This window comes from Schistocerca gregaria, chromosome 4, assembly GCF_023897955.1.
Source record: "Schistocerca gregaria isolate iqSchGreg1 chromosome 4, iqSchGreg1.2, whole genome shotgun sequence".
Classification (NCBI taxonomy): Eukaryota; Metazoa; Arthropoda; class Insecta; order Orthoptera; family Acrididae; genus Schistocerca; species Schistocerca gregaria.
The window spans coordinates 301,144,968-301,168,985 of NC_064923.1; the positions used below are offsets into that span (position 1 = coordinate 301,144,968).

Consider the following 24,018-nt stretch of genomic DNA (forward strand, 5'->3'; position numbering starts at 1 on the left):
CGATCGCAGTTCTACTCGAAGGATATCGCCCCCCCCCCTCTTTATTAGTCGCTCAGATCAATATATCTTCGGCGGCGCCTTTAACTGTGTGCTCCACCCCAAAGACCAGGTCCGACATTTCTCGACTAGTCAAGAACTTCGGCTAATGGTTCGAGATCTGCTTCTCACCGACACTTGGGAGAAAATTCATGGTGACCGTCCCGGACCCCCATACCTTACTAGTCGCTCAGCCAGTCACCCTGACCGTATTAACGTCTCAAGGATCTAGCGCCGGAAGTGCTGGACGCCAAACGTTGGCCGCTTGCCTTCTCCGATCATAGCACTTTCATATGCACGGTCACTCTACAGCAGCAGCGGATATGGCGCAGCCGTTGATCCTGGAAGCTGACTGTGGCACACCTACAAGACCCGGAATGCCGTCAGATTAAAGCCAGCACATGGATTGATTGCGAACGTCGTCTTCCCCGATATCCTTCGACTCTAGCATGGTGGATGGAATGTGCAAAACCAGCGTTTCGGCGTGTGCTAACACAATATGGAAAAGACATCGCAGCGTGGCATCGCCACACATTGGACTTTTATTACACAATGCTCCTAGAACTCGCCACCCAACCACCGTCATCAGACCGACAAATGGAATGCCGCCGAAGTAACGGTAAAATGTTGTCTCTTATGAGGCAAAGTTTGGAGGGGGCCGTCGTGCGGTCGCAACGTCAAGACCCAGCGGGAGGAGAAAACCCGTCTATGCATCACATCGTGCTCGACAGCCGCCGACGCCGACAGCAGCTGATCACGGACCTTATTTTGGCAGATGGTAAGTTCGTAATGACTCAGGTTTCGGTTGCAGAAGCCTTTGCAGATCACTATCGCCGATTTTAGGACGAGGTGAATATGAGGAAGCGGACAATCACGACATACTGCTTCATGTGTCGCACACTCTCGACAAGGCAGCAGCGGCGTCGCTTTTAGCTGGACTTACACGGGTCGCGCTTAACAAGGGAGCATTCAACAAGTCGCCCGGGCCAGACGGACTGCCGCTCTAGTTTTATGGGACTTTCCGCGATGTAATGATGCCCCGATGGATCACCATGTACCAAGAACTGATGACCCCCGAGTCCTACGTGCCACCTGGATTCGTGGAAGGTCTCTTCATACCGATACACAAGTCTTCCAGAGGTCGGACGGTCGCGGACAACAGGCCAATTACGATGCTAAACTCTACTCGCCAGCCGCATAAAGAAGATTCTGCCACTGCCTCTATCCATGGAGCAAACGACACAGGGCGGAGTGACCAATACGCAAACGGCGACCAGCGAATGCAGGGATTTAATAGCCATCGCCACATCCTGTCGCCTTGGAGCTGCTCTGGTCTCCATTGATTTCGACACGCCTTCAGCAGAGTTTATCACAAGTTCCTTCTGTCAGTTATGGTCTGCATGTGCTTCCCGCCTGACTTTCTCGACATCTTACAGCGCCTTTTCCTCGGAGCTGCATCCCGTGTACTGGTGAATGGACGGATTGCGGGTCCTTTGCCGATCCTACGGTCAGTTCGCCAAGGATGCCCACTCTCCACGATCCTTTACGCGATCGCACTCGAACCACTTGTCGGTGGGTTGCAAAACAGGCTCTCGGGCATGTCATTGAAGGATTACACCTTTCACTGCAGGATCTATGCTGATGACCTTCTATTACTTGTCCCATCTGGTGACGAGGTACGCTCGGTGATACAATGGATCAATCGCTATGGATTGGCAGCGGGCAGCCTCATGAATGTGGGCAAGTCGGCAGCGGCGCCTTTTGGGAGAGGTCTGCAGGAGGGCACTTTAGCCCCGCTCCCGCAAGTCAACATGATCTGGTTCCTTGGCATAACATTTACACAGGATGTGAGCCGCACAGCTGCCATGAAGTATAAACGATTACTACAGGCGATACGAACAGAAGTTCGCTGGAACTTACTTCGACGGATGGACCTCCTACAGCGTGTGGAATACCTCAACTTTCACGTGGCGAGATGATCCACACGATCAGGTTCTACCAAAATCGACAGCGATGGCACGCAGACTGCAAGCAGAGTTTGAATATTACCTTAGCGCTGGAATCCTATTCAAAGTCCGTTACGAAGCACTCACCCTCCCTCCACATGAAGGCGGACTGGGACTTATAAATGTACGAGCGAGAGCTACAGCGTTATACTTGTGCGCAATGATGATGCTTCCCTTACGGGATGTCTGTTAGAAGAATTGCTGCCGGTCTCTCTTCTGCCACCTGTCACGATTGCGCACATTACTCACTCACTCTCGCACCTCTCGGCATTTATTCTTGAGTATAGTTACGTACACCCAGACCTTCCCACCACTCGCACTCCCAAAGCGAGAGACACTTACAGGTTGCTGTTAAGCTCCAGCCCTCGCTATGTGATTGAGAGGAAAAGCCCGACCACCCTATGGCCTGCAGTGTGGAGAGCGGTCCAGAAGCCGTTCCTCCCCACGCAGGTACGACCGGCGTGGTACCAGGCTGTGAACGGGAAAGTTGTAACACGACAAAGGCTGCATGCTATTGGGATGACGGATTCCCCCGTTTGCCCACACTGACGAACACAGTTTAATTTGTGTATCGGAGTTAGAAGTATGGCTGCTAGTGCAGAAGATCCTCGCCTGCTACCTACGTATCGTGCCTCGCACAATTGAACCACGGCTCCTCCTTTGTCCGGAGGATACTTATTTCCCGCTTGCTTTAAGGCTCACGCTCTCACATGGTTTAAAGGCATACTACCTCTTTCGAGATGATGAGAAGATGGTCTTTGATTACTGGCAATTTCTCCAAGACAGTCATAGCACACTTGAGCGTACACCCCAATACCAACAGCTATTTGCGAACTATTTGCGCAGTGTTTTCGATAACCCCCCTCACAGTTGGGGAGTTCCGGGCATAGGATGACCGCCGTCATGGAGCTCCAAATGCTGCGAAATGTTTATCAACTTGGAACATGGAATCAGATGCACCTTGCACGTGGAATAGAGTGCAATATTTGCTTACATTTTTCTTTCTCTATAATCTATCATTATACTGTTAGTTTCAAATTCCGCCGCGCGGGATTGACCAAGCGGTCTAGGCGCTACGGTCATGGACTGTGCGGCTGGTCCCAGCGGAGGTTCGAGTCCTCCCTAGGGCATGTGTGTGTGTGTGTTTGTCCTTAGCATAATTTAGATTAAGTAGTGTGTAGGCTTAGGGACCTTGGCAGTTGAGTCCCATAAGATTTCACACACATTTTAGTTTCAAATTCCATTTCAGAGTTTCGAAGGTACTCTTGTTCTGTTTTTGCTATGGTTATAACCTCTAATTTTGCTTGTCATAACTGAAAGACGCCTTTTTCCTAGTAAAAAAAAGTTAGTTAAACGAGGAACTACTGCGGGAAGGGGCATAGGTTAAAAAAATTTTAAGAAACGGTAAGGCGACCGATCGCAATTAAACGGGAAATCCTTTTTCGGGTACCGGTCAGGCACAAATAAAAAAAAGTAAAAGTGGTCAGTGCGACGGACTGTCATGCCAAGCGGACTGGGTTTGATTCCCGGCTGGGTCGGAGATTTTTCTCCGCACTGGAACTGAGTGTTGTGTTGTCTTTATCATCATCATTTCATCGCCATCGACGTGCAAATCGCCGCAGTGGCGTCAACTCAAAAGAACTGGACCAGGGGATCGGTCTACCCGACGGGAGGCCCTAGCCACACGACGTTTGTATTAATTGCATAGAAGTTATTACATTTAAGGAACTTACTCCTTGATTCTAAGATTAAATTTAACATTTGCTATAAAACAGGAAACTTTTACGCCACCTATGCGGTCGGTGAAACACATAACGTTCTTTTACATTTATTTCGTCGCAAGATACACTTCTCGTTCCGAGTTTTTTTTTAATTATTTTTTACGACACAGTTCTCACTGGTACGGCACAACAAAATTTGTGCATTATCAATACACACTATAATTAAAGCGGCCCGCCCCCCCCCCCAACGGTTTTTTTTGTCTGTATATGAAGGCTAATCTCAGTAACTATTGTAGGGATTTTGATATGGTTTTCAGTAATAGGTAGACTGATTCACGAGGAAGGTTTGAGTGTAAAATTTAATACTGAGACGCGAGACAAAGCGTTCGGTGATAGATACCTAGGGCTACGCTTAGGAGGCCGACGTAGGTGGGTAACATGAAGGATAAATACCAATAAAACTGACAAACTACAGGGACGGATCCGTGACAGGAAATGGAGGAATAAAGGTCTTGTGAATATGTGTCCAGAAATGGACGGTGTGCATGCAACGACAACAGATCGTTCTGGAACACAGTAGAGGGAAATACGGTGCTGATAATCCTTGCACTCGCTGTTCGTGATAGGGATAGTAGAGGTTGTCATGTAGGATACATATAATAGTATTTTGGATTACACCATATTGATGGGCCACTTGCTAGGAGCTTGTACTAGATTTCGTCTCAATATCCTATAGAACACAGGCCTACAAAGCTGGAGTACGCAGTCCGCCGCCTCCCTGCACTTTCGTCTGTCAGAAGGGACCCATGATCACACAAAGGCCAAAAAAGGCTTAAAAGTTGTGTAACGCGGTTGGTGCTGTGAAGGTACTTGTTTCGGTATACCCGTACTGCCTCTGATTCGCTGTACACAACCACCATCTCGCCTTGTTCGCGACATATACACTGAACCATTCTGCTGCTTACAGTACGCTGCGTCAATCAAACAGACTGCAACACACAAGAAACTCACGGTACGTGGTCAGAGGAACTGTCATCTGTCAGCGCCATCTACCGTGGCTACGATGCATTTCCGGACAAATGTTTAAAAGACCTTTTCTCTTCCTCCTCCAGACAGTTTTTTCGGTTTTATAAATGTTCAGTCTGTATAATAAATGCTAGTGTGGCTCGTCCATCAATACTTCCGTAACTCACCATCCCCGCAGCACCATTGGTGTTGTAAAATGTTCAGATCCGGAAGATTCGAGAATTCTCTAGAATCTTCCGGGATATTCTAGAATTTTCCAGAATATCCGAGAAAGTTCTAGAATGTACATGAAATATATTCACAATTATAAATATGGATAACCATCAGCTGTAGTGTGGAATGACGACAGTGAAAATTTTCGCCCGACCGGGACTTCCCGCTTATCGCAGCGGTTACCATACCACAAGGGTATCCGAGCACGACTCACGCCAGACCCAAACCTCCATATGTCGGCAACCATTTGTCTACAGCCTATACTAGTACACCCATTGCGTACAGATGAGACACTAGAGTTGAAAGTCTCTCGCCCGTTGTCGGCGGATAAATATAATATTGCAGTGACTGTGTTATTCCGAATTACGATGCAATCTTTCATTGGACATGCGTGCGTACATGCATGACGACGACATATGGAAGTTTGGCTGTGACTGTGAGTGGTGCTCGGATAGCCTAATTGTAAGGCGACCGCTTACGACACGTGGGAAATCCAGGTTCGTGTCACGTGTCGGGCACGAATTTTCACTGTAACCTTTTCATTATAGAGCTGTTGGTTGTCCACGTAGGCAACGCCTGTAGTCGTCGAAGTACCAGTTCCTTTGGATATTCATGCATGTCCAAAGGAAAACTGCATCGTAATTCGAATAACACAGGCGCAGCTATATCATATTTATCCGACAAAACCGGGCAAGCATCTTCCAGCAAAAATGTCTCGCCTGTACGGGAGTATGCGTAATGGATGTACAAGTACAGGTTGTAGACAAATGATTGACGACACATAAAGGTTGGGTCAGACTGTCAGTCGTGCTCAGACAGCCTAATGGTAAGGCGACCGCTCGCGGTATGTGGGGAATCGGGGTTCGAATCCCGGTCCGGCACAACTTTCATTGTTGTCATTCCATTCTATGGACATGCGTGCACATCCAAAGGAGCATTGCATCGCAATTCGGAATAACAAAGGCACTGCAATATCGTTTCCTGGAATGTTGCAGATGTTTAAGAATGTTCTCGAATGTTCCATTGTCTTCTTGTTGTAGGGATGCGACGGCGCGGCGCATGCGTCAGTATACATTTGGGAACGAAGAAGAGCGGATCAAGTAAAAGTGCAAGCAATAGGAAGTAAAATAAATTTAACTGAAACCTCATTATGTGGAATTTTAGTGTGTTTAACTATTAACAAGATACTGAAACGGGAAGAGAAGGTCTTGCAAGGGGTGAATTGAAAAGAAGGAAACACAAAGAACAGCAAAGTAACGAAACAGATGTGGGCAGAGAAGCACGTATAGAGAACAAATTAAAACAAAGCGAAGCGGAAGTTTTTCAGTAAGTTTTCACATATTATGACCGGATACTGGGGGAAAACGCAGTGGGTTTTATAGACTGAAATAGTCAGAAAGTTAATTTTCAACTAGGGTCGTGTTTCATTTACGTGTAGCACATCATGCAGGCATCTCACCAAATTTGATTAACAGCTATTTTGTTTTGTCTGTATGAGTCATAATGTCTTCAGATTAAGATCCAGTTTCGTCATCTAACCCATTATCAATATCGTCACAATTTGCAGACGAAAAGAGGTGAATATTTCCTCAACAGAAACAATAGAGTCAATTAGTCGTTAACACATATGTTTGAATATCCTGGAATATTTTCAAATGTTTCGTCGAACTCCAACGGATCGACATTGTCACGACTTTCTTTATTCAGTGGACGTACAAACAGCTGGCCATGGTACATCTAACTTTTTGTTCTCAGAGTGTGCCACCTCCTGTTTCTTTGATATCATTTTAAACTCGCAAAAAACAGGGGCCATTTGTTATGTGTAACTCAGTGTTAACTTGTTAACTGACACTGTACCAGTATCTCTGTGTTGTGGTTGAATCAATTTAAATTTAATGATTGTACCAATGATCGCTGCTGCTACTTCCAAACTGTCAAATCATGTACTAAAAAAAGAACCGGAGAAGTGCGAGTAGGATTCCAGCTGTTCTTCTTCTTCTTGTTGTTCTTTCCCATCTTCTTGTTCTTCCGAAAAACAGATCGGTCAGGCCAGCAGTTTTTTCGTTATGACACAGTTCGGCATCCATTCAGAAAACTGTGAGTCAAAAGATGGAGGTGCTCGTGGTTTCTTTACTCAGTATTCTTTTTACATTGATGCGCCAAAGAAATTGGTATAGGCATGCGTATTCAAATACAGAAATTTGTAAACGGGCAGAACACTGCGCTGCGGTAGGCAACGCCTACATAAGACAAAAAGTATCTGGCGCAGTTGTTACATCGGTTACCGCTGCTACAAGGGCAGGTTATCAAGATTTAAGTGAGTTTGAAGATAATGTTACAGTCGGCGTACTAGCGATGGGACACAGCATCTCCGAGGGAGCGATGATATGGGGATTTTCCTATACGACCATTTCATGAGTGTACCGTGAATATCGGGAATGCGGTAAAGCATCAAATTTCAGACATCGCTGCGGCCGAAAAAGATCCTGCAAGAATGGGACCAACGACGACTGAGAAGAATCGTTCAAATCGACAGAAGTGTAGCCTTTCCACAAAAAGCTGCAGATTTCAAAGATGCGCATTCAGCAAGTGTCAGCGTGTGAACAATTCAACGAAACTCCACGACACAAAGCTTTACGCCTCGCCTGGGCACATCAACACCGATATTGGACTGTTGGTGACTGGTACATGTTGCCTGATCGGGCGAGGCTCGTTTCAGATTGTATCAAGGGGATGGACTGTAAGGATATGGCGACAACCTCATGAATCCATGGACTCTGCATGTCGGCAGGGGACTGTTCAAGCTGGTGGACGCTCTGTAATGGTGTGGACTGGGTGCAATAGAGCGATATGGGACCCCTGATAGGTCTAGATACGACTCTGACAGGTGACACGTACGTAAACATCCCGTCTGATTACCTGCATCCATTCATGTCCATTATGCATTCCGACGGATTTGGGCAATTCCAGCAAGAGAATGCGACACCCAATACGTTCGTAATTGCTGCGGAGTGGCTCCAGGAACACTCTTCTGAGTTTAAACACTTCCGCTGGCTACCAAACTTCCCAGGCACGAACATTATTGAGCATATTTGGGATGCCTTGCGACGTGATGTTCAGAAGAGATCTCCATCCCCTCTGACTCTTAGGGATTGTGGATAGCCCTGCAGGATGCATGGTGTCAGTTCCCTCCAGCACACGTCGTGTTGCGGCACTTGTGCGTCCTCGCAGATGTACCGTCTCGGTCCGAATTAGTTTCCAAGTATGTTATTTTGTAAACTCATATTCAGCATCGTTCATATCTGTTCCGCCCTGTATGTAATCTATTTGTGCGACACAAATATTTTGCTACTCTACAAACAAAAATAACTGAAGGAAGTGTATTTTTTAACCTCGTATCTTTAATATTTTTGTACCATTGCGAGATCCTCATAATTATAATTTTGTACATTAAATGACTAAGTTGATATTATTAATTATGGAAGCTGATATAAAGTTAGTGGGACATTTACCCACTTTTGTTTGTGCTTTCTTCGTATTTCCATTGTAAACCCAATAAACTGGTACACCCCTGCTCTCCAACCTGTGAATCGAATTACCCAGCCAGTTATTGTCCTTTAGCTTACAGCGTATAGCACAGTAGGTACCTGCAGTTCATTGCATTCCCCCATTAATACTTATTATTTTAATCTGTTGTACATCCACTGACGTGATACATTATATGTATGCTTTCTGTTTTTATTTTGATTTGCTGATAGCTATTAGCGAAGAATGTCAACAAGTGTAATAACCGCATTGTAATGTAGACAAATTTAATATGTAAATGATGATGATGATGATCGCAGACTTATCTGTAAGGACTTCGTATCCTGCCTAGTGATATTATCAACTGTCAACGATTTCTGTCACGTTTCCAGACACGCACATGGTCAACCGACTTAACCTCGAGTACAGTCATCGCCTCGGAATCAGAAGACTCCACATCGAGTGAGTTCAGCATGTCCAGTGAGTCTTCATCGACTACCGACACCGAATATGAGAGTGACTTCACATCGGATACAGCGCCATCGCAAGCCCCTCTGCATGCCTCGACGTCACTACCATTAGAAAGCACCATGTCTACAGTCCCGAACACCATTACGGCCTCCGACGGGTCCGAAACCAATGAGGTGTCAATGCTTCCCACTGTCAAGACGACAACCGAGGTGCCTTCTCCGGCTTCCGCAGTCACCCACAATGAAGACGGGCTCAGCCACACCACAACGGCACCCACGCCACCAGTAGGTGGGCAGCCACACACAGCTCCCAACAGAAGCTGCTATATCTGGCAGTGCGACGCCACCACGCCTCAGCCACAAAACAGTGCCGGCTCGACAATTTGTTCTGGTGAGTACGCAATTAATTCCGACATAGTCATCTCAAGTTCTATTCAGTTTAGCAGCATATTTTTGTTTACTCAGGACACAGTGAGCAACGTACACAGATACCCAGGCCATTATGACCACCTCCTTAAAAACATGTAGGTCCACATTTGAGGCGAAATACAGCAACAGTTTCGCATAACATTAAATCGATAAGTACTTGATGGGTATGTGGTACGAAATGTCGAAGCACATGCCAGCGCAATTCCTGTATGTACATTGTAATGGTCGCCTGGTCGTAGATATTGCTAATTGCTGTAATCGCACTATTTCACTCCCATTTACGGAGCTTGTTAGCACTTGATGTTAGGTTGGCACCATTAAAATGCATTGTAGTAATCGCTGCTGCTTGCTGGATCGCTGCTGTGTCTCGATGTTGAAGCTGGCTCTAAATCTGGTTGTCTAGGGGTAAAAAGATGAAGTCCCGTGTTTTTTATATGCTTTTGATGATAAATAACGAGCGAAACCCACAAATAATTAAACTTCAAATATTTATTGCTCTGGTGGCCATCTTAATTCCACTGTCCACCAAAGACAATGACACAACACAAAGTAGTACTTCTTTTACATGTTCTTTGCATTGTTTATCCACCTCGAACAATAACACACATAGTACACACTTTACCAAAGTGACATTCCGACTGCGTCCCCGGCCCTTCTTGCTGCTTGTATTTATAACATTGTCAAAGAACTACTAAAACGATATATAGTTTATAAGTCACATGTACATCTGTTATCATAATTTGTGCAGAAAAGTTATTAATTTACATCGAGTGACGGCAAATAATGGAGAAGTGTTATGAGTGGAACAGGGAATTGTATCTATGCTTTATAGATATAGAAAAGGCATATGACCGGGTTCCTAGGAGGAAGTTATTGTCTGTTCTACGAGATTATGGAATAGGAGGCAAACCTTTGCAAGCAATTAAAGGTCTTGACATGGATACTCAGGCAGCAGTTAGAGTTGGTGGTAAATTGAGTTCATGGTTCAGAGTAGTTTCAGGGGTAAGACAAGGCTGCAACCTGTCTCCACTGTTGTTCATATTATTTATGGATCATATGTTGAAAACAATAGACTGGCTGGGTGCGATTAAGATATGTGAACACGAAATAAGCAGTCTTGCATATGTGGATGACTTAGTTGTGATGGCAGATTCGATTGAAAGTTTGCAAAGTAATATTTCAGAGCTAGATCAGAAATGTAAGGACTATGGTGTGAAGATTAGCATCTCCAAAACGAAAGTAATGTCAGTGGGAAAGAGATATAAACGGATTGAGTGCCAAATAGGAGGAACAAAGTTAGAACAGGTGGACGGTTTCAAGTACTTAGGATGCATATTCTCATAGAATGGCAACAAAGTGAAAGAACTGGAAGCGAGGTGTAGCAAAGCTAATGCAGTGAGCGCTCAGCTACGATCTACTCTCTTCTGCAAGAAGGAAGTCAGTACCAAGACTAAGTTATCTGTGCACTGTTCAATCTATGGACAAACTTTGATGTATGGGAGCGAAAGCTGGGTGGATTCAGGTTACCTTATCAACAAGATTGAGGTTACGGCTATGAAAGCAGCTAGGATGATTGCAGTTACTAGTAGATGGGAACAATGGCAGGAGGTGTCCACAATGAGGAAATCAAAGAAAAACTGGGAATTAACTCTATAGACGTAGCAGTCAGGGCGAACAGGCTTAGATGGTGGGGTCATGTTACACGCATGGGAGAAGCAAGGTTACCGAAGAGACTCATGGGTTCAGCAGTAGAGGGTAGGAGGAGTCGGGGCAGACCAAGGAGAAGGTATCTGGATTCGGTTAAGAATGATTTTGAAGTAATAGGCTTAACATCAGAAGAGGCACCAATGTTAGCACTGAATAGGGGACCATGGAGGAATTTTGTAAGGGGGACTATGCTCCAGACTGAACGCTGAAAGGCATAATCAGTCTTAAATGATAATGATGGTGATGATGATGAAGTGACATAATTTAACATATTATTAAAATGACAGACAGATTTGCTGACTTGACAGAATAATTCTTTGTTACAAAAAGGCCGTTTTTTAGAAGTTTGTCAATTGACTTCTCTAATTTGCATAAATAAGTGAATAACATGAATTATTAAGAATTACATTGGTTTTCGTCTAAAATAGGATTGATTACGTGAATACTGAGTGAAAACGCTCCTAGTGAACAAATAGGTTGCACTGGATGATTTTTATTTAAGGAGATCCAAAATACCTAAGTTGGTCACTAATTTTCGTGCTTCATATTAATTATTTAAGATGAACTTAGTGTTTTTACATGATGACATTTGCTGTATTAGTGATCAAGTGATATTAACTTTGGAGTGGGTCAATTATTCAGTATAATTTAATGGGTTGACTGTTTATGGAGACATGTTATGCAATCATTGTTAACATACACAATAACTTTTCTATAATCATAAATACTCTTTAAACTGGTTGAATTTGGAGGGTATCGCATACTTCAGTAAAGTAAAGCCTTTAATATGTTCCGTTGCAACATCCACACGATTACTCTGCAGCTCACAAGTAACTGCCTGGTAAAGAGTTCATCGAACCATGTTCAAACTACGAGGGTTGCCCAGAAAGTAACGCAAAGCATTTTTTTTTTCGTCAACAATTCTTTATTGAACATAAGTAGAATTACACACACTAAAGAATGGTGTTTTATCTGCACACGCTATTTCTCTACTTAATCTCCAGCCCACTCAATGACCTTTCTCCATCACGAAACAAGGGCATGTATCCCCTGTCGGTACCACCCTTGTCCTGGTGGCGGAACCAGTGCTTCACTATGTGAACCACCTCCCCATCGTCCTCAAAATATCTTCCACGAATGGCATCTTGCAATGGCCCAAACATCAGCTCGTTGCAACATGTCAGGTGTAGCAACCACGAATGTTCTCCCCGACCTCTGCAAATCGTGGAGCTCCGCCGAACCGCCTTCTGATGATCTCACCCTCCGTGCCCAGCGACTAACTGTACTTCTGTCGACAGTAGATGCTCCATAGACTTTGCACTAGCGTTTGTGAATATTTCTCTGCAGCGATAAATTCAATGACAGCACGTTCTTTTTAACGTACCTACAGACGTCATTTTGAAACTGTCCTGCACCTACGCTATCGGTCGGAATTGACGGAAACTTGGCTTGCCCACTCAGGAGACTACAATTAATACATACTTAACGTTTCGCATTCGTAGCATCGTTTCCGGCTGAAAAAAATGCGGTGCATAACTTACTGGGCAACCCTCGTACTTCTCTATCGTGCTCTTCTTGAACAGCCCAGGGGGAAAAATGACCACTTTCTGTGCGCCCTCTCATTTCTCTTATTTTATAATGGTGATCATTTCCGCCTAAGTAAATAGGCATCAAGGAAACAGTTTCACACTCAGAGGAGAGAGTTTCTGATTGAAATTTCAGGAGAGAAACGACTTTGTTTTACTGATGTCCACCCTATATCCATTGTGATATGTGATATTCGTTGCACTCTCTTCCCCCCCCCCCCCTCGTTCCACAATAATAATAATAATAATATCGTGTGACGAGGGCCTCCCGTCGGGTAGACCGTTCGCCTGATGCAAGTCTTTCGAGTTCACGCCACTTCGGTGACTTGCGCGCCGATGGCGATGAAATGATGATGATTAGGACAACACAACAGCCAGTCCCTGAGCGGAGAAAATCTCCGACCCAACCGGGAATCGAACCCCGGCCCTTTGGATTGACATTCTGTTGCGCTGCCCACTTTTTTTTCTGGAAAACTAAATTAGAATGGCCGGACGCGGGATTGGACCGTCGTCCTCTTTTTTTTCCTTTTCTTTTTTATTTTGTTATTTTTTTATGTTGTAAGAAAAAATAAGATAAAAATAAAAACGCGGTTCCTCTGCTTTTAGGTCCAACAACGCGACCATTTTTTTGGGGGGGGGGGACTGGAAGGCACAGTAAACAAACAATCTTTATTCGTACAATTGTGCTGTCCTAGGGATAAGAAAAGTATCGAGACAGCAAAAACAATATGGAAACCATAAAATTAACGCAAAGGCCACCCTCTTTTTGTTTCTTGTAATAGGAATAAAGTAAATGACAATCCTAGTCACGGGCGGACACTCCAGCTGTCCTGCGGATTGTGAAAACACTTCCTAAAAAATTGGAAAAGTAAGTCCTGTATTTCGTATGACTCCGTATGAGCTCGTGTTGTTCTTGTAAATAGATCCAATAATCCATCACGGACTTAATATCGTACGAATACAAATATCTCATCGCATGTCCAGGGATCCAGTTGACCGCATACGTCTTTTGTTTGGGAAAAAAGGTCTTGTCCGGTAGAAAAAGTACACCCGATGTGATTTCTGTGTAGTTAGTGCGCCGAAGGGAGGCCAGTATTCGACGCGTCAGCATCCAGACGTCCCTCGCTGCGCCACATACTAAACCATGGTCTTCCGTTGCTAACAGTCCACAGTTGTCCACTCAGCTACCGGGGGCGAACCGTTTCACAATAATAGAAAACGAGCCCCCCCCCCCCCCCCCCCCTTGTTTGAACTTTCTCAATGTCCTATCTTATGTGGATCCCACACTGCGCAGCACTACTCCAGACGACGACGGACGAGCTTCGTATAGGCAGTCTCTTTAATAAACCTGCTGCATTTTCTAAGTGTTCTGCCAAAACAACGCAGTCTTTGGGTTGCTATTATAGCCCCTAGTTTTTTGTGATTTTTCGTGTAACCGAAATTTAGCGGATTCCTTTTCCTACTCATGTGGATCACTTCATACTTTTCGTTATTTAGAGTCAGTTACCACTTATCGTGGCATACAGCTATTTGTCTAAATCATTTTGCAGTGATTTTGATCATCTGATGACTTTGCAACACGGTAAACGACAGCATCACCTGCAAAAAATCTAAGAGAGCTGTTGAGATTGTGTCCTGTATCGTTCATATTGATCAGAAACAGCAGAGGGCCCTTACCACTTCCGTGGGGATCGCCGGATATTATATCTTTTCTGCACGATGGCTACCGTTAGTTACTACTAACTCTGGCATTTCTGACCGAAAATCATGAATACACTCGCACAACTGAGACGATACTCCACAGGCACGCAATATGATTAGAAGTAGCTTGTGAGGAACGGAGTCAAAAGCCTTCTGAAAATCTAAAAATATGGAATCAATTTGACATCACCTGTCGATAGCACGCTCTTCTTTGTGAGAATAAAGAACCGTTAGTGTTTTAAAAGAACAATATTTTCAGAAATTGTATTGATTACTTGTCAACAAATCGTTTTCTTCGACGAAATTCATAATGTTCAAGGGCAGTACATTTTCCAGAATTCTACTGCAAATCGACGTTAGTGTCATGGATCTGTAGTTCAGCGGAATGCTCCTATTTTCTTCCTTGGGTATTGGTGTGACTTCTGAAACTTTCGGTTTCTGTCATTTCTACGAGCCAGCAAGTGTGTATGATTGCTAAGTGAGGGGCTATCGTATCAGCATACTCAGAAAGCAACCTTAAGGGTATACAATCTGGATCGGAGGCTTTGCCTTTATGAAGCGTTTGAAGCTGCTTCTTTACACCAAGGGTATCTACTTCTAAGTTACTCATCGTGATAGTTGTTCTTGATACGAATTCTCGAATATTTATTTCGTCTTCTTTTGTGAAGGAATTTCGGAGAACAGTGTTTAGTAACTCTGCTTTAGTGTTACTGTCATTGACATCACCATTGTTTGTACTGTTCTCGGGTCTCCAGCCGGGTGCAGTCGTTATCAAACCACGATATTTCAACAGCGTTCCTTGCCGTCATCTTCAGGTGATACCTGCAGACGGAGCGTCTCCGCTGGATCTCCTCCCCTTTATACTCTGATCGCTCCCCACCCCTTCCCCCGCGTCCTGCCGCACGCGGCGCTGTGTGGGAGGATGGTGGGGAGGGGCTGGCTGCTGGCTGCTGGATGCCAACTGTGAACCATCAGATGTGCTGTGGCCTCCGTCGGGCGCGGAAGTCGCTTTGGGTCGGCGCTGTGCTTTTAGTTGGCTGAGTGCTGGGTCCCAGGCTTTGCTGAGGTTGAACCCGGCGTCTGTGTTGATCAGCCCATCAGCTACACTTATTTCAATCGCCTCCTTCAGAACACCGTCCCAAGAAGACGACGCCTGCCTTAAAACTTTCGTTTTCGCGCACTTCATAGTATATCCAGTATCCATGTAATGTTCCACAACCGCAGATTTTGTAGGCTGCTTCAGTTCAGTGTGCCTTCTGTGTTCCTGGCATCTTTCTTCGATTGTCCGTGCAGTTTTCCCAATGTATGCCTCACCGCATTTACACGAAATACGGTAAACACCCGGTTTGCCGAGCCCCAGGTCATCTTTTACTGTACCTAGCAGGGCACGCGTTTTCGGAGGTGAGCGGAAGATACATTTGATGTTACACCGAGCCAGAATTCTGCAGGGGAAGGGGTGGGGAGCGATCAGAATATAAAGGAGAGGAGATTCAGAGGAGACGCTCAGTCTGCAGGTATCACCTGAAGATGACGGCAAGGAACGCTGTCGAAATATCGTAGTTTGAAAACGACTGCACGTGGCTGGAGACCCGAGAACAGTACAAACAGCTAATTCGCCGGGAAAGCCTAAGATCACATGACATCACCATTGTTATTGCGAATTGAAGGTATTGACTGCGTCTTGCCGCTGGTGTACTAGTATCGTTTCAGACGATATTGTATGCCTACCAAAGATTTTAAAAAGTTTTCTCCAACATATCGAGGGTATGATGAAGTCACCTTCGATAATAATAGTATGAGTGGAGTAAACTACGGACCCGTGGTTTGCAGGTACAAATTAGGCGAATTTGGTCGCAAAGACATTAACGTGCGTACACTATCATGCTCTTCAAACTACTCTAACACGAGTCTCGCCTAGTGACGTGGATGGTTACCTTGCTGCAACGTGCTGTCGCCATCGCGGAAGACAACAAGCAGCGCGAGTCCGCAATAATGTCGATGTAGTCCACAGATGTTATAGCGCCTTCAGTTACTACTACAACTCCCGCGAGCGCCCAGGTGAATTTGCCCCTAACACAATGGTTCACTCACCAGCCTGCATATGTAGGGCGATGCGAAATTCGAATAGCCGTTCGCGTGGATTATGATGCATTCAAACACGATCATCGATTGGCTACAACAAGAAACGTACTTCTTCCGGCAAGGGGACTCGTTTTCATCGATCCACGGTACGACTTACGTGATGCGGTGCCCACTCCAATCGCAAACGCGATATCATTAGGCCAACATGGGAAGACGTAATGTTCGTCTGCCGCGGCGGAGTAGGAAGCCTAGAAAATCTGAAAAGGGAAATACAGAGTCTTACTCTAGATACAGTGGAAGTTAGTGAAGTGAAATGGCAAGAAGGTAAGGATTTCAGATAAGCAGCAGAAAACGTTGAAACGGGAGTAGGATTTGTTATGAATAAGAAGGTACGGCAGAGAGTATGTTACTGTAAACAATCAGTGATTTTCTCTCATTAGAATCGGCAGCAAAGCAACACCGACAACAGCTGTTCAGATATATATGGCGACGTCACAAACATTACATGAAGACAGAGAGAGAGTATAAGAGGATGTTACTGTATAATTCAGTATGTAATGGTGGATGATAATCTAATAATCATTGGGAATTGGAATGCTGTAGTAGGAGAAGGAACAGAAGTCAGAATTGCGGGCAATATGGAATTACTAACAGAAATGAGAGAGGAGAAAGGCTTACTGATGTCTACAATAAATTTCAGTTAATGATAGCGAATATAATGTTCAGTAATCACAAGAGGAGGAGGCACACTAGGAAAAGGCTAGAGGACGTGGCAAGATTCCTACGAATACATCATATTCAGAGATCCCGAAATAAGTTATTAGATTGTATGACGTACCCAAGAGCAGATAGGGACAGAGCGATGTTGCTTGAAATAATGGTCGACTTCATCCTCTAGTCACCCCTGTAATAGAAGTTTAAAATATTCCCTTTTCCATTTTGAAATTCAAGCATTCGCTTTATGTGTGCTGCACTCCTTTTCTAAAATTGGGTACGAGAGCGTGCTGCAAAGTAATGCTACCAAAAAATTTTTTGTGAAAACTCTTGCAGCTTGTTAAATGAAACAAACGTATTAACATTCTACATTTTTATTCTTCATGTCTACATATTCGCAGTTTTCTGCGGCTACAAGATTTCAAATTGTAGCGTGTAACGTATCGCTGTGTGACATAATTGTGTCGGTGTGCGAGAAACAGGTTGCTGTAATCGAGATTCTAATTCGAAGAGTTGGCAATGTGGGTCTCGCGGCAGGCGTGCAGGAGATAAGTCCCTACAATCACTATCCTCGGTGTCCTCAGAGGCTCATATGGATGCCGGCATGGTAGCTCAGCGTATACGGCCAGAGGGTTAGCTGCTCTCTGTAATAAAAAAAACTGAGTTATTGGATCAACAACTATTTTAAAAAAGCATCATCGGACGGCAGCCCTGAACAAATACGACCAATAACGTACAAAATTATATTTTTTTAAAAAAAGACCATGTTCGTTCAATAAAAAAAGATGGATAGAGCGTCTGCCATGTAAGCAGGAAATCCCGGGCTCGAGTCCCTGTCGGGGCACACATTTTCGACTATCCCCGTTGACGTATGTCAACGTCTCTATGCAGCCAAGCGTGGTGATTTCATTGTAAAGTCAAACAGTCCACAGTGACGGCATTAACAAACTAATCTCTCGTTGAAAGAAATTTGTTCGAAATAAATATGCAGAAATGACGAATAAAGATCTAGAATATTATTACTGTTTTGTTTATTTTAAAAGCTTTGAGAGTTTTCACATAAAAATGCGTAGACGTTACTTTTCAACACGCCCTTGTAAATTTCTCCGGCAAAGTAAGGCTTTTCCAAATGTGAAAATCTGTTTCAAGGTACAGCATCATTATTATTTACCATGGAATAAACATTCTATTCAAATTTAAAAGTGTTGCAGTCGAGAAGATTTTTTATCTATATGCTTAGTAGTCCATGTATTACACCGAGCGAGGTGGCGCAGTGGTTAGACACTAGACTTGCATTCGGGAGGACGACGGTTCAATCCCATGTCCGGCCATCCTAATTTAGGTTTTCCGTGATTTTCCTAAATCACTCCAGGCAAATGCCGGGATGGTTCCTCTGAAAGGGCACGGCCGACTTCCTTCCCCATCCTTCCCTAATCCGATGAGACCGATGACCTCGCTGTCTGGTCTCCTTCCCCAAACCAACCAACCATGTATTACATTATTACTGTAGTACATATCAACATCAGGAAGCGAAAATAAATTGAGAAGAAGTATTATCAAGAACCAGCTAAAAGTTAAAAACGTTTTGAAATTTGAGCTATTCGCAACTAACACCAATTTCATCTTTCAAGACAGGGGACATTGTTAAGATATTAAAGAAAGACAGTAAATGTACAAACATCGTGTGGCAAAAGAACTACTTCCATTTCAGATTACAAAATTGTGCACGACAGATGAAGTAAACCTTAGCCGTCGACACGTCATGTAACTAATTTTAAAAATATATAGAATGTCCGTCACCAAACAACTCTGTAATCGAAGAATTAACAGTGTGCTCCAAATAGCTTTAGTATGCTACGCGACACCATGAAGAATTCTTAATATTTACAAACGCTGCATAAAAAACTAACTTCTGTCTCACAGCAACAAAAACAGCTAAACATGTCGGAAATTGCATATGGCTGTGTCTAGCGGGCATTCCTTCAAAGTGATTCTAAAATAAATCAATAGACTGAAACACCGACCGTGAAGCACCACGTGTTTCTAACTTCACTATCAGCCAGGTGCAGCACTCTCCCTACAGACCCGGATCACAATTTACTGATGATGAAAAGACACGAAAATTTTGAAGAATCGTCCGGATTGATCATTATGGAAATAATAAGGAACGATGGACACATCCAAGGCTGTAGATATTGTCATGCTGACTACAACAGTAGCCAGTTCAAGTGAAGATCAATGGACACCTCTAAAAACAGCACTCGCAAAAAGTTTTGAAGAGAAACGTAGATACAAGGACGGTAACTGCGAAAAAACCTTGAGTAACCGAAGAAATACTTCAGATGACCGACGAAAGAAGTAAGTAAAAAATTGTTCAGGGAAAGACAGGAATACAGCAATGTAAGTCACTTAGGAATGCAATAAATAGGAAATGCAGGAGAGCTAAGGCGAAATGGATGCAAGAAAGTGTGACGAAATCGAGAAAGAATTGGTCTTCACAAAGATTGATTCAGCGTACAAAAAAGTCAAAACAATCTTCGTTGAAATTAAAAGCAACGGCGTCGGCATTAAGACTGAGATCTGAATTCCGCTCTTCAACGCAGATGATACAGCTAATAAATGAACAAAGTAGATTGAAACGCTCTACGAGGGGGAGGAGGTGTCTGATGAGGTGATATAAGAAGAATTGGGAGTTCGTATGGAAGACGTAGACGATCCTGTACTATAGTTTAACAAAACTTTGGAAGACTTACAATGAAATAAGACAGAAATTATAAATAACGATCTTTCTGAATTTTGAAAATCATTGGGGGTGACAGGTATACCACTACACTACCATAAAATATCCTTTACACAATTCTGAAGATACTAAAGACACATAAATGCTAGAACTATTGCACATTCAGTTTAACAACTCATGCTTTGAAGTTGCTGAAAAGAATAATATACAGATGAATGGGAAAGAAATCTGAGGATCTGCTAGACGACAAGTATTTTAGGCCTGGGAAAGGTAAAAGCACTAACCAGGTAATTCTAATGTTACGACTCAGAATGGATGAAAGACTTCAGGACAATCAAGACACATTCATGGAAGCTGTCGACCTAGAAAAAAGAGTTCGACAAAGTAAAAAGGTGCAAGAAGTTCGAAAGCCTGAGAAAAGTTAGAGTAAACTAGAGAGAAGCACGGGTAATACGCAAGAACGAAGAGGAATCAACAGAAATAAAGGATAAATAAGGAGATACTCAGATTATAAATGGTATAAAACAGTGGTGCAGTCATTCGTCAATCGAAGAAGTGATGATAGAAGTAAAAAAAAAGGGGGTGGGGTGGGGGGGGGGGAGGGGTTCAAGAGAGAGATTGAAGTTCAGGGTGCAAAGACATCAGTGACAATATTCACTGAGGACATTGCTACACTCATTGAAAGTGAAGAAGTCCAGGGCATTGTGAATGAAATAAGTTGTTTGGTGAGTAAACACTAAAAACTGAGAGTAAACTGAAGAAAGCAGAAAGTACTAAGAAGTAGTAGATATAAAATTAACAATAAAGTTAAAATCAAATATGGTAAACATGAATTAGAGTAAGTGTAGGAATTCTGATGCTTAGAAAGTAAAATAGCACATGGCGAACGGAGCAAGGAGGACATAAAAAGCTGACTAGCTTAGGCAATGAGAAAATTCATCGCCAAAAGAAATCTTTTGGTATCAAACATCGACTTTAAGTTGACGAAGATATTTCAGAAAATGTACTTTGCAGCACAGCATGGTACTGAATCGCAGACCGTGCGAAAACCGGAAAAGAAGAGAATCGAAGCTTCTGAAGTATGATCCTACAACAGGATGTTCAATGTTAGTTGGACTGATAAGGTAAGGAGTAAAGAGGTTCTCCACTTATTCGGTAAAGCAATGTAAGTATGGATATCACATACTAGAAGAAGGGACAGGTTGATACGTGCGTTAAGATATGAGAGAATAACTTCCTTGATACTAGACGGAGTTGTAGAGGGTGAAAATTGCAAAGGAAGGCAGAGTTTGGAATACAGTCAACAAGTGGCTGAGGACACCGAGTGCAAGAGCTACTCTGAGATTAAAATTAATGAGGAAGTCGTGGAGGGCCACGTAAGTTATAAGACCAATATCTCGTAAAAAAAAGGAAAAAAAAGAAGATATCTTTTTGTGTTTTACGGGGAGTACATTGTCTGTTGCTGTCAGTTGCTCTCTTTTTTTGTTCCAATGGTCCGCGGGAAGAACTGCTGTTGGCAAGCTTCTGTGTTGGCTCGAATTGCCTTCCTGGAATTTTCAAGAGATATACAGAGGAGGTCGCAATATACCCGTTGACTCTTCTATGAATGTACGCTTTTGGAATTTTTACAGTAAACCCCACCATGATGCAGAACATCTCTTGTAGCGTCTGCCTGCAGAGTTGGCTAAGCTTCTGATGACGCTTTCGCGGTCTCTAAATAAACCTGTAACGAAACACATGCATTGCAGGCAACGCAGCATCTACCTGGGCACCGGTATCTGCACTTCTATGAAGCGCATGGATGTCAGGCAACATAACATCAACCTAGGCGCCAGTATCTAATTCCTTCTGGTACTCACTGTACCAAGGTTGCTGTTACGCTGCTTTAGGCATTCGCTAATGATATGGAGGAAACATTTGTCAGTACGTCTCTGTATAACAATGAATTTTTCTATTGCGTCACTCGTGGTGAGTTATCTGGGGGTGATGAAAGAAAGAGCAGACAGAGGGTAACAGCACTAAATCATACCAATATGTAGTAAACTGGCAGAGCCTCACTGGCACATGCTAGCAAAATAAAATCTACATAAATAACGGCAGAATTATGGCTACCACCAAATATCACTAAAAGAATCCTGACTTAATCCTTACAGATTAAATACAGTTCCACAACTCGTCCTTGGTAAAGTAGTAAGAGCCATTTGCTGGTTATAAATTACGTAACTATTTACCACTCACAACCTGTACTGTCTTCTTCCTCCTCTCTTCCCCGTTCCCTTCTCTCGCTGTCTTTCCCAGTGCATCGCATTCACCAACCTTCGCAATGCTTCCATGTACCATAGTACTACTCTGTGAAAGTACTCAACTGGTGTACTGCCGGTCAGTGTGGCCGAGCGGTTCTAGGCGTTACAGTCTGGAACCGCGTGACCACTACGGTCGCAGGTTCGAATCCTGCCTCGGGCATGGATGTGTGTGATCTCCTTAGGTTAGTTAGGTTTAAGTAGTTCTAAGTTCTAGAGGACTGATGACCTTAGATGTTAAGTCCCATAGTGCTCAAAGCCTCAACTGGTGTACTGTTTTGCCCTTCACATTCGTTCAGTTTTTGTGTATATTTCAGTATCAGTTCGTATATAATCGAGAGATTTGAACTAATATTTGTATAATTTGTTTAATTCAATAAACTTAAGTACGTCAAACTAAGGATTTACGGATTTTATCCAAGGCATTCAATCTATCATTACATAGCTTATTGTTTTGTACCCGTGTCAAAACGAAGCATTCCAATTTTGTGTTTTTTGTGCAGATGCATAATCTTTAAATGTCACATAGCTATGGACATGACCCTTTGTACAGCTAGAAGCTCTCGCTGATGTTGTGCGGGACTGTCTGTTCAATCTTACGTCGTCTGACGATGCCCTAGCAACCTGAAAACCGGTTGGCAACAAATTATAATACAAATGTTAATGTGGAACATTAATAGTGTGAATTTCAGTTTTTAATAAGAGTTATTTAGTTTTCCAGAAGAGTTTTTAGTTTTGATGAACAGTAGTTTTTGAGTTTCATGAAGAGTTCTCATTTGTAAATTCATTAATGAAGAACCCTGACCTATGTTTTCCCTTGGGAAAAGCTATCTGAGGCTAGTTTGGCGGCTCGGGGAATCTGATTCGAGGAAGAAGAAATTGGCAAAAAAAAGTATCTGATTGCATTATGGAGGACTAGGATGTAATTGACGTACTGCCACAACTGGGTGGAGGACTGAAGCAGAGAGCGCTCAGCTCTTTGCAGCGAATTACGGAGCTACACGAATGAGAAGTGGCGTCTGGAAGATGTAGACAGTTGACGCCAGCTGCGGGAAAGAAGTGCTGACACCACGTCCTATCGTACAGAAGCAGTATGATGCCATCCGGCAAAGGACTACACGGCAGCCTGTCGGTAACGCGGGCTCGTGTGGGCTTCATTCGAAGTTACTCCTCTTTACGTTATATAACTACTGCAGTAGATACACCTTTCTAGGTCTGTGAAGTCCCACAACGTGACCAACCTCCCACGACTACTACACTCACTACCATACTACATGTGCAAATTGATGAGTTTTTGGACTCGGAACAAAACATGGTCTCTCTGAGGAGTTGTATTTATGGTTTAAAACTGTACAGTAGTGAAGACGAAAACAAAGATAAGTTCTGCATCTCCAGTGACAGCCAGTGTTGTAAAATGTTATCTTACTGGAAAAATGGCTGGAAGCAGGAAGGTGGATTTGTTTTAAGTGTAACCAGTTAAAACGTATGTCTGGGGGGGGGGGGGGGGGAGTTGTGTTTACTGGAGAGTACTTATTATTTTATTTATTTATTTTTGCTTCTAGCAATCCTTTGCCGAACGAACAGATGGGCCACTGTACAATTGCTGGGACTTTCCAGGCAAATCTCAGGAAGCCGAGAGTGAATCAATATCGTTCCTAACCGACAATATCTGGGAGAGGGGATCCACTTGCCGCATTTGTTAATACACTGGTGGGCTAAAAGTAAGGATAATGTGTCAGTACCAAGTAACACAGCTCGATGA

The 24,018-nt window shown here is 43.6% G+C and overlaps 1 protein-coding gene across 1 annotated transcript in view; it reads left to right on the forward strand.

The window, feature by feature from the left end:
• LOC126267693 (transmembrane channel-like protein) overlaps positions 1–24,018 on the forward strand; it is a 269,360-nt gene that overhangs the window by 169,448 nt on the left and 75,894 nt on the right. Inside the window, exon 12 of the mRNA XM_049972995.1 lies at positions 9,196–9,388. Within this exon, the coding sequence (XP_049828952.1) occupies positions 9,196–9,388 (193 nt within the window). The remainder of the gene's footprint in view (positions 1–9,195; positions 9,389–24,018) is intronic.